Consider the following 12,093-nt stretch of genomic DNA (forward strand, 5'->3'; position numbering starts at 1 on the left):
TTGAAAAGTGACTCAAATGATAAAAAGGCATACATTTTCCACAGAATGAACATCGAAGAGATGAGCATCACATCAGCTGTCCACACATCACACAGGACTCGAACACTTCTTCATTTATCATACACCTTAGTTAGTTTCTACTTATAATTTCTAATCAGTTATTTACGGTTGATCTGATCTCAAACTCGATCTTATATATCCCTACATCTATATAAAAAAAAATGTGTAATTTATAATACAGGTAAAATGCTTGAGAAAATCCCTTCATATTAACACTTATGGACTTTCTTTAGAATGTAGTTTATGTTGCTTTAACCTGATTAAAACCAATTGTTAACAGTGTGTAATTATACAAGTTATTTAGAAGATACAGGAAACGTAATAGTAAAAAATTACAATTGTTTTATTGTTTTATTTTATAAGCTTTATGCATTTAGCTGACGCTTTTATCCAAAGCGGCTTACATTGCATTCAGGCTAACAATTTTTTCCTAACGTGTTCCCTAGGATGATATTAAATGTTTATATTATTTTAACAAACTAATTTGAATGAACATATTTTAAATTATATTCTTTGCTAAGATTCGATCATCACTCAATGACGTCACAACATCATTTAGCATCAATGCGACCTGCCTTCAGCATCTTTACCAGGAAATGAGTTGCCTGCCTTTTCTGTAGTTTACAACGTTTTCTTTGAGGCTTCTACACATTAAGAGAAAGAATTTCAATATATTGCTTAAAACTCTACACAGAAAATGTTTTATGTATTGTAACATTAAGACATTAATCGTTGTTGTTCCTGTGTGCCTCTTCTAGAAGCTTTTGGAACCAATTAAATACTTCTTGTTAAAGCATACAACAATAAAGTGCTTTCAGATTCAAACTATTTTACACGTTTATCCTCTATGGAATATCTACTTTAAAAACCCAGATCACTTCACAAACTGAGATGGACTTCTTCCAGCGAATACACACTCTCACACACACACAAACACACAGAGAGAGAGAGAGAGAGCGTCTGAGAGCACAGCCTTTTATTGATCTCACAGAGTCAGTGACAGACGCTGGAGTCAGTTTAATTACAGCTTAGACCATGGGGATTGGTTTATAATATCTGTGCTCATCAACGGGTAAAACACACATAAAACCTGCACTGATGCTAATATTATACTGCGCTGCTGACTCTATCAGGGGCCTTTACTGTTTTGAATAAATGTAAAAAAAATCAGCATCTAAAGAAACAAACAGAAACATGTGAAGGGCTTATTAAAATGTACTCGGGTGAATTATTTTTCTATTTTCTGAAATGAACACATCATAATTCAAGCTGTTATGAGAAAAAGAAAAGAAAAGAAAGGTTTGTCCAGAGGAGGTGCTGCGGCGTCAGTAGTATGGCCTTCTGGGATTGTTCTGTGCAGAAACACAAGACACATGTTAGTAAAACTACAGGCTTCTCTACATCTGCACACGACACCGATGCGTTCTGGATCACAGACTAATCAAACAGATTCATGGAACTGCATCGCTGCAATGGCTGATGGGTAATGAGTGTGTGAGTCTCACCAGAGGGTTGGGTCTGAAGCGATATGCAAGCATCATCCTCTTACGGAAAGCATCATACTCATCATCACTCTTCGAGAGTTCAGCGGGTCTGTCCACACCGAAGCCTGCGCCGTCCACGGCCGTGGAGCCTCTGCACACGCACACACACACGCGCACACACTCAGCACTAGGGTGGTCAAAATGGCTGAACAACTAAATGATAATTGATACCATCATTATTGTAAATATATTAAGAGTTTAAAAGTTTAAAAGGCATAATTCGAGGCCACAAGAGGGCACCAAGCAAAATATTACTAATACACTTATTCAGAGCAATGAACTAACAAGTGTGTGAGTGAGAGAATGAGTGTGTGTGTGCGAGAGACAGTGAGAGAGTGAGTGTGAGCGAGTGAGAGCGAGAGTGAGAGTCTCTTCACCTGTTGACAGGGTTCTTGATGCCCTGTCCATCTGAGCCGAGTCCATCTCCCTCCTTCCAGCCCATCTTCATCAGCATCTTGAAGCCGATGTTCTCCACCGTCAGCTTGAACTCTTTGTACTCGGAGTAATCTGGGTCTCTGCCCTCCTGCACGTCACAGACAGGAAATACACACTTCACTGCTTCCGGTCTCATTTAGCAGATGCAGAACTGCAAGTATGACTGTTTTCAAACAGGTTCTGTGGGTGTCAGGTCACTTGACGTGATCAGTCTCACCTTCAGAGCTTTGAAAGTCTCCATGAACTTCTCCAGCTCATCCGGAGGCAGGAAGTCACCAATGAAGTGCTTCCCTTTGCCCATCTCCGTCAGCTGCTCCGCCCACTCTGTGACACACACACACACACACACACACATCACGTCACGTGTGTGTCATATAAACCCTCACATGGTTCCCTGTTTGACCTCTGACCTCGGGTCTTCTCCATCTCCATGTGTCTGAGCCGATGCTCCCAGGTTCCGTCGTCAGGATCCAGCTCCTCGTCGCTGTCGTACTCGTGCTGGTGGTTCTTGATGGCCTTCTCCCACAGCAGCTGCATGTCCTGCATCGCACGCTTGTGCTTCATGATCATGTCGAACATCTCCTGCATCTGATGCACACACACACACACACACACACACTCATGTTAAGTGCTGTATTACTCTAGGAGGGGGATATTGATGTGATTTTATCGATGATGATAATTAAGAGTGTTATCGTCCCCGGGTCGGGGACCTAGTAACATTGCAGGGTTCAGTCCCGGGACGAGCGCTGTGTGAACAAAAGCCAGATCTAATGCCGTAAAGAGTGTGTCGTAGTGATGATTCATGTTATCGCGCGACTCTTTTACCGGCAGTTTTGAAACATATGTGCAAACTGTAATGAAGCAGAGATCAGTTAGTTCCTCACTTTCCGCGCTGACGCAGAGATCGTTCGCTTGCTTCAGTGAAAGTATAACGTGCCTAGCGTCTCGACTCTTACATTACACGTCACGCGCTGATGTCACGTGTCGTTACGGGATCTTCACGGGGTGTGTGTGAAAGTGCAGAATCCAGCGACACATTACCCGTGTATTTCCAGAAGCGCAGGGTGAAAGGGGCTTCAGAGACACAGAACAGTGCCGCCGCTGTGTTTGGGATTATTTTTGTTGGAGAAATAGAGCCAAAACAGACTATATGATGTCTAAAACAGAAGATTCTTAACTTCTTGTTTATTGAACTGTTGTAAAAAATATATGTATTATATTATAATATTTGTAATCATGGAAATTTTGGAAAATGAAATGGCACTCTTCTTGTCAAATTGATTATATGAAGTGGAATAATTATATAAATTTACTGGCCCCATGTCTTGAATTTGTGATCATATTAAACGTATTTTAAAAGACTATTAATCTACATGAATCTGACCTGATGATTGTTTATTCTGTCACAAATGTTTCTGATCTGATCTATGAGACTGTAAGGCATGAATATATTATGATATTATAAACACTGACATTAGGATTTTATGCTGCTTTAAAACAATGTGTACTGTGAAAAATAATAAATCAAATAAAATAAAAATATAAATCAAATTTACTTTAAATTTTTATTGAAAGTATATTTGCTTCTAAGAGAGTTTAGGGGGTTTATGGGTAATGTGTGTGTGCTCGTACTTCCTGTTGTTCTTTGAGTTGTTTCTTCTGATCGTCTGACAGCTCCGTCACACCCACCAGACCCACCGGCTTCCCCTTCTTATATCCCAGACTGCTCAGCTCCTGATCTACACACACACACACACACACACACAGAGTACAGATGCTGTCAGGTTATGCATAAAGATTTAAGAGAGTATGATTCTGTTTCTGTGATTGTGTCTGTGTGCGTGTGTGTGTGTGAGCGTGTCTGGAAGTGTGTGTGTATCTGTGTGACCGTGTGTCTGTGAGTGTGTGTGTGTGTGTGTGTGTGTGTGTGTGTGAGAGTGAGAGTGTGTGTGTGTGTGTGAGAGTGGGCATGTTTTTGTATCATATCAGGACACAACTCTGTATAATGTCATGGGTATGACACAGGTATTACAAGGAGAGGGTGACTTATGAGGACATAACCCATGTCTCCATTTTTCAAAACACTTATAAATCATACAGAATGAGTTTTTTTGAGAAAGTAAAAATGCACAAAGTTTCCTGTGAGGGTTAGGGTTAGGTGTAGGGTTGGTGAAGGGACATAGAATATACAGTTTCTACAGAATAAAAACCATTACACCTATGGGATGAACACACTTTACACAAAAACAAACGTGTGAGTGTGTGTGTGTGTGTGTGTGAGTGTGTGTGTGAGCATGTGTGTGTTTGCGTGTGTCTGTGAGCGTGTGTGTGTCTCTGTGTGTGTGTGTGTGTGTACCGGTCAGTGCAGGCGTGCTGGATGCGGCCGCTGGAGCAGTAGGGCTGATGACTGTCGGTGTGGGCAGCTCCACTTTATCGTCTTCGGCTCCCCAGCGGCTCTTCCTCTTCCTCTTGGCAGCGGTGTGTGTGTGTGTGTGTTCCTGTGAGTCATTCTGAACAGACGTCTGCGACTCAGTGCTCTTATCCTGACGGAGCTCGTCCACTTTAGCCTTATAGAAGCGATGAGCCGCGCTCTGATAGTCGTACAGGAAACTGAGACAGAGCAACAAAACAAGCTTCTGTTCATCACTGCCTCCATATCCTGGTGTGTTTAAGGCTTATCATATCCATGTTAAATATATTGTGGGAGTTTGACACAGGTGAGCGGCTCAGGCCCTCGTGGAGCGGTGTGTTTGTGTTTGTGCTGCACAGACGGTCTGGTCTGATTACAGCTCCTTCCAGAGCATCTCACCTGAAGGCAGGATTGTCTCGGTTGTGTTGAGCAGCCATGATCTCCACCTCTGGGCCGCCGTCCGCCACGAAGCGCGCCAGTTTCTCCGCCACCTTCCTGGTGCTGTCGTCCACTGAGGAGGAGACTTTAAGCAGTCTATCAGAACCAGCAGCTCAAACTAAACAAGCTCCATTATGAGTGAGTGTACTGCAGCAGAGAGAGAGCTGGATGGGGTTTGAGAAGAGCACAGGGACGTCTGACGACACACACACTCGGGGAAACACACAGACACACACACACACACACACACACACACACGGGGAAACACACGGACACACACACACACACAGACACACACACACACACACGGGGAAACACACGGACACACAGACACACACACACACTCGGGGGAAACACACGGACACACACACACACACTCGGGAAAACACACGGACACACACACACACACACTCGGGGAAACACACGGACACACACACACACTCGGGGAAACACACGGACACACGGACACACACACACACACACACACACACACACACACACACTCGGGGGAAACACACGGACACACACACACACACACACTCGGGGAAACACACGGACACACTCACACACACACACACTCGGGAAAACACACGGACACACACACACACACACACACACTCGGGAAAACACACGGACACACACACACGGAAGGGACACACACACACGTGGACACACACACACACTCGGGAAAACACACGGACACACACACACACACACACTCGGGAAAACACGCACCCACACACACACACACACACACACACACACACACACACACACGTGGACACACACTGATAACAGTTTGTGCGGGGCAGCGTTCACTGAACAGAGCACACGTATGTACTCTACACACATGTGAATAATTAAAGCACAATTATTAAACCTGCCTCACATATTCACTGGATTAGTAGCACTTGTGAATTCACAGTAGCATTATGTTTATGATGATTAAACGGTCTGATAATGTGTGTCATGGATTCTCGACGCAGGTCAAGTGAAACGGAGTTTATTCTCTAAACGGATACAGTGATATAATGGAGGAATGTCTGCATCTCTCACCATCGGTCTGCAGCGACGCGTCTCGTCTGATCTCTGCCACTCTCTTCCTGTAGTACAGATGCTCCTTACTGCTCTTCTCAAACAAGAACCTGTGCAGGACAGAGTCAGAGCTGGACCGTCTGGACACAACACAACACAAGCAGCTACGAGAGACACCAGGAACTCACGAGAAGACCGGATCCTCTCTGTAGTCCTCCATGGCCTTCCTCTCCAGCTCTGAGCCGCCTTCAGCGACGAACGAGGCCATCTTATCGATGACCAGACGCAGATCTCCGTCCTCTGGGGGGGAAACTTTAAGCAGGCTATGAGAACGCCAGCATAACGCAAACACAGCACATGTCTGATCATCTGACGGACATACAGTCACACGATGAGCCGAGTGAGCAGCGGACCGACAGCAAGACACTAAACCTGAGCCTTTCTGCTCTTTCTTCAGCTCTGAGCTGCACTACGACTGCTCCAGGAACACATCTCAGTCTCTGTGCTTCTATAGTTCATTCAATTCAAGTCAAACTTTCTGCAAACCTGTTTGATCAAAAGAGTGGTTCGTCTTCCCTTTCTAAACAAGACATGTCTGCTGAAATAATAACAGAAGAAATGATTCTCAGGTCAGTATACACACACCTCTCCATCTTCAGGCAAAGATTTATCAGTTATATTTTCAAAGCTTTCTTCTGTATTACGAAGCATATTTGATTGAAACCAATGATCAGAAAAGAATCAAAGCAAGGCGGGACTTGGAGCTCATTGATTGGATGTTGAGATGTGGGCGTGGCTCTCAAAGGTGTATGTAGATGAGCGAGAGCTGCAGGGGCGGAGCTTAAGAGACTAAACGATTGGAGAAATCCTGCATACATCACCAGAGAGAAGATCTGTTAAACATCACAAGCTCACAACATAAAAAAATAAAATAAAAGGACTGTTTACAATAAGATCTATAACATGCCTTTAGAATATTTCCACTTCACGCTGATTTAATAAACTAATTAATGTGGGTCTGCTCCTCACAAAACTCATCATGTGACTTCAGAAGGCAGTAGTTATCAATATTTATGGTGTTGTTGGAGATTCATAGCATCAATAACAATCCACGTCCCTCACATGTAAAAGAGCAGCGAGAACATGCCGCTAAACGTCTCTTTTCATGAGTGACTGACGGGTGAACTAGTCCTTTAGTTAGTCATGTTAACTCAACCAGAGGAAGGTCTTTAGATGAATGCTCCCAGGTCAAAACGTGGAGTGTGATACCTTTGACCTCCAGAAAGTCTGCATCATCGTCCTCCTCATCTTCATCATCGGGGGAGCTGAACACACTGGGGCGGGCCGCGGGCAGCGCTGCCTTCTTGGACGGGGCGTAGTTCTTGATCTGATTGATCATGCTGCTGACCCCCAGACCTGGACGCTTCCCAATCAGAACGCTCCTCTTCTGAGCCTGACCTCCGGCTGTGGGCGGACTCTGAGCACTGGGGGCGGAGCCAGTGGATCCTACAGGAAATGACATCAGCACAAGAGCTTCACGACAGTCCAAACACAGCAGATCAGATGCTGCATCAGCACAAGGCTGTAATACAGTTGAGGTCAAAAGTTTACACCCCCCCCCCCCCCCCTACAGAAGATTAAGATTTGAGATGATGTAGAAATTAAGATTTCAACAGCTGTCTGAGATACAACTATTAGAAAATCTGGAATCTGAGGGAGCAAAAACATCTAAATATTGAGAAAATCATTGTTCGTATCAGCTGGCTCATAAAACCTTTCATATTCATCATATTCTGTGCAGTGAATCAATTGACAACCTAATCTTATTAAACACTTTCATTGGTGAAATGGAGCCAAAGCAGGCAGTATTTGTCTAAAATGTAACCGTATATTAACTTCTTGTTTACTGAAATGTAAAACAAACATCCCCTTGCAATCACACAGATGAACAGATGAGCTGAACTATATCAAACAGAAATGAGTCAAAGCAAACACGAGAGAGAGAACACAAACCTTCATCAGCGCTGGATTTCTCTCGCTGCATCTTCAGGAACTGCTGCAGGAAACTGCCATCGTTCACAAACTTATTAGATGAGGATGAGGAGAAGGAGGACGAGGAAGAGGAGGATGAGGAGGAGGAAGATGCTTCTGAGGGAGGAGAACTGACACACACACACACAGAGAGAGAGAGAGAGATCAACACACGGATCAGCTGTGTTCTGCTGTACTGATGATCAGAGCCGTGCATCACCTGCTGGACTGGTTCTGGTTCTGGTTCAGGTTCTGGATGGGCTTCTGCTTCTTCAGAGCCTGCTCTTTCAGTCTGGCCTCGATCTCTCTCTTCTTCTGAGCAATCAGCTCCTCCTGTCTCATGATCACATTCAGTTTACTCTTCTGATGAGTCTTCCAGCCGCCACGACCTGAAACACACACACATACACATTTATCTCACGATACTCTCATCTCATAGACCTCCAGGGTTAGGGGTGCACTTTATTTTACAGCCCACTTACTTTAGAAAGTGCTGTAATACAAGGACACTACATGGGTTAGAGTTAGTATCTAGTTACTGTGACCAGAAGAAGGACATGGAGAGTGTGTAGATGTAAAATAAAGCGTTAGTGTGCTTTCATTGTGTTCATATCAGGTGAATGATACTTTGTGTCATAACTCTAAACAAATCCTTACAGAAAATAAAACACGAGAGTTAACCAGAAACATGATTCGGTTGACTCAGGAACGACTCAAAAAATTATGAACTAGTTGATTATTTCAATATTTCAACCTCACGAGTATAAAAACACTCATGCTCTGCTGAATCTGACGAAACCGGTCAACAATAATTATAACGCAAAAATGAAGCCTAAGTTAGTCACATTATTTACATGACAATTACAACAGTGATTTCGATGTTTTCCTGAGATTTATGATCATATTTATAAACGTAATTAATACATTCAGTTGCAATTTAGTTCAGCTTTATTGACATGACAATTGAAGAACACTTGCGTTTCTGCTAAACAAAAGATGAAAAAGAAACTAAAATATAGATTTTCAAGTAAATACAGAGGCATATCAGAATCATTCAGCATGAAACACAGAATCTAGCGCTCTGATATCGTGTTTTAGATGTCACACATCGCTAATAAAACTGTTGTTTTGGTTTGTGAGGGTTAGCACTGAAGCGGCTAATCGATCAGAACAATCCAAACAAACATCATCTCAACAAACTGAGTCAAAGAACGAGTCAGACACGCAAACAAACGCACATATGTGAGAGAAAAGCAGTGTTTGTGAGGATATTTTAGTGTGGAATGATGTTTTTACCTGCATCGCTAGACTCCATCGCGCTGAGTGCTGTAGAGCAGCTGCTTCTTCTTCTGTGGTCTGCAGAGCGGATGGAGAATTACACCGCAGCGCGAATATCGCCCCCTGCCGGCTGCCCGCTGCGCATGCGCGTCTCACTGCAGATACTGCGCACGCTTCTTTGTACTTTATTCAGCAACATTAACTTTAGTACTACATACTGTAGAAAAGTCTTCAGTTATTTGTTTGTATTGTCAGTGCTGCTTCTAGATTATTTGATGTTAACATGAAGTTTCGGGGTCAGGTGACACAAACAGACGCACACACACTATCTCTCACACACACAGACACACACAAACACTACGGCAGAGATGATGGCGATTATTGTAGGACTGCAGTGGGTTGAGGAAGTAAAACCAGACAGAGTGGTGTGTTGTGTTGACTCTGTGTAGCAGCTCTTTGTAGTATTCAAAATATGAAATCTAATAGAGAAGATCTAATGCTAGAAATTCAACAAAGTTTATTTAGATTACAGAGACTACGGATAGATGTAAGATTCTGCTGGGTACCTGCCCACACAGGTGTACAAGGGAATGAGGGAGCAGACAATATAGCAAAAAAATCAACTAAGATGAACAATGTCATAAATATACCTCTTGGAAAAGGAGAAGCTAAGGCGATAATTAAAAAATAAATGTTAAAGAAATGGCAGGATAGGTGGGATGTGGATAAAAGTGGAAGGAAATATTACAGCTTGCAAAAATCTATTAATGCTCAGGGTGTGAATAGAAGTAACAGAAGAGAGGAGAGTGTTTTAACCAGGCTAAGGTTTGATCACACAGGGTTAAATAAAACACTGTTTTTAATGGGCAAAAGTCCATCAGATGAATGTTTGGAATGTAGGTCCAAGGAAGATGTAGAACATGTATTGCTATATTGTAAGAAATATAGAGATGAGAGGATGAGGCTAAAACAAAAGATAAGTCAGACAGGAAGGAAGTGGAACCTTGAAGGTTTATTAGGCACAACAGGAGATGGTGTAAAGGATACACAGAAAGCAGTTATACAATATCTAAAAAATATAGGGATATACAATAGGATATAGAATTTTTATTTTTTATTTTTATTTTTTTATTTGATATAAAGTAGTACCAATGGATATTGCTCATGTTACATACTCTGATACAGTAGGTGGCGTATCATACAAGTGATTCCCAGGATGCTCTGGAGACAGCAGATGTGGAAGTGTTCCAGGGACTTGATGTGTCGGCTGTAAGTAACCCATGCTTCACAGCTGTAGAGGAGGGTGGTGATGCAGACTGCTTGGTAGATGCATATTTTTGTGTTGAGATGAAGGTTCTGGTTCTGAAAAACCCGCCGCCGGAGTCTCCCAAAGGCAGCTGATGCTTATTTGATTCTGTTCTGGACTTCATTGTCAATGCTATTGTCTTCAGAGATAATACTCCCAAGGTATTTGAATGATGGCACAATTGATAGTTTTTCATCTGCAACATAGAAGATGGGTGGTGCGGGTGGGATGTTGGCACTCCACTGGCAGATTAACACTGTTTTGACGGTGTTGATGGTCAGCCCCATCCTGCTATACACCCTCACTGCTGCATCTAGGACAGACTGGAGGTCTTGTGGAGAGTGAGATACGAGAGCGCAGTCATCTGCATACTGCAGTCAAGTATCCTCACTCGGTGCAGTTTGGTGGTTGATTGCAGTCTCCTGATATTAAAGAGGTTACCATCCAGCCTGTATGCTACAGTCACTCCACGGTTGTCTTGTATTTCCTTGTGGAGAAGCTGGGTGACACAAATGAGGAAGATGCTAAAAAGCACTGGTGCCAGTACACACCCCTGCCTTACCCCTGTATGCACAGGGACAGGGCTAGACTGTTGACCTCCTATTGTCACCCTAGCAGTCATTCCATCATGAAACTGACGGAGGATGTTGACAAACTTAGTGGGGCATCCAAACCAGAGGAGGACTTCCCAAAAGAGATCTCTCTGCACAGTGTCGAAGGCTTTGGAGAGGTCGACAAAAGCCATAAACAGCTCTTAATGTTGCTCCCTGCACTTTTGCTGAAGTTGCCGGGTTGTAAAGACCATGTCGACTGTGCTCCTGTTCTTTCTAAACCCACACTGTGACTCGGGGAGCATAGACTCTGTGATGTTATTGATCAGTCTTTGTAACATCACCTTAGCCAGGACCTTGCCTGCCACAGCAAGAAGTGATATGCCCCTATGGTTGTCACAAATGGCCCTATCTCCTTTGCTCTTACATATAGTTACAATACTAGCATCTCTCCATTGCTGTGGGATGCTTTCTTCATCCCAGGCCTTGGCGATGTAATGATGTAGTGTTCTTGTGCAGAGATACCCTCCCTGTTTTAGCAGTTCTGCAGGAATATTGTCAGAGCCAGGAGACTTGTTGTACTTCAGGGAGCGGACAGCTGACAGAACCTCCAGGAAGGTTGGAGGTTGGCTAAGGTTGTCAATAGGGGGAAATTCAGGCAATTCATTCAGGATGGTTTAGTCTGCATCAGAGTCCTGATTTAGTAAGGTGTTAAAATGTTCAGCATTTTCCTCTCCAGGATGCTATTCTGGTCTTTCAGGACTTTGAGCCCATCTGCTGTTTTCAGGGGAGTGATGCGATGACTTATTGGGCCGTAAATGGATTTGACTGCATTATAAATGTTGTGCATGTCATTTCTGTCAGCGAATGACTGAATTTCATGAGCCTTCTCCATCCACCACTTGTTTTGTAAGGTCCGCAGAGTCCTCTGGACTTCCCGACGAGCTTTTTGCCAATGCTGTTTGGCGGTGCTGGATAAGGGGTTTTCTTAGGGCTTCCTGA

General features: G+C 43.5%; 1 protein-coding gene across 2 annotated transcripts; it reads right to left on the reverse strand.

Moving 5' to 3' along the window:
• Positions 1-1,021: 1,021 nt before the first annotated feature.
• On the reverse strand, positions 1,022-9,403 carry sugp1 (SURP and G patch domain containing 1). 2 transcript variants are annotated; one of them, XM_052549632.1, is made up of 14 exons: positions 9,253-9,403; positions 8,177-8,345; positions 7,939-8,087; positions 7,195-7,431; positions 6,114-6,237; positions 5,947-6,035; positions 4,852-4,963; positions 4,399-4,652; positions 3,675-3,781; positions 2,450-2,627; positions 2,257-2,363; positions 1,982-2,127; positions 1,566-1,695; positions 1,022-1,412 (listed from the first exon to the last, which is right to left on the reverse strand). In XM_052549632.1, the coding sequence occupies exons 1-14, from the start codon at positions 9,269-9,271 to the stop codon at positions 1,386-1,388; spliced, it is 1,848 nt and encodes a 615-aa protein (XP_052405592.1). In that variant the 5' UTR covers positions 9,272-9,403; the 3' UTR covers positions 1,022-1,385. The 2 variants fall into 2 exon arrangements, with proteins under 2 accessions (XP_052405592.1, XP_052405591.1); XM_052549631.1 differs by having other exon boundaries at positions 4,852-4,975.
• Positions 9,404-12,093: the final 2,690 nt, after the last annotated feature.

The sequence above is a fragment of the Carassius gibelio genome, chromosome B2, assembly GCF_023724105.1.
Source record: "Carassius gibelio isolate Cgi1373 ecotype wild population from Czech Republic chromosome B2, carGib1.2-hapl.c, whole genome shotgun sequence".
Lineage (NCBI taxonomy): Eukaryota > Metazoa > Chordata > Actinopteri > Cypriniformes > Cyprinidae > Carassius > Carassius gibelio.

Coding starts and splice junctions, on each gene's coding strand:
- sugp1 (XM_052549631.1), bottom strand. Junction 6,238..7,194: donor AGACTTTCTGGAGGTCAAAG/GTATCACACTCC, acceptor GCCTGCTTAAAG/TTTCCCCCCCAGAGGACGGA. Junction 6,036..6,113: donor AGAGAGGATCCGGTCTTCTC/GTGAGTTCCTGG, acceptor TGTCCTGCACAG/GTTCTTGTTTGAGAAGAGCA.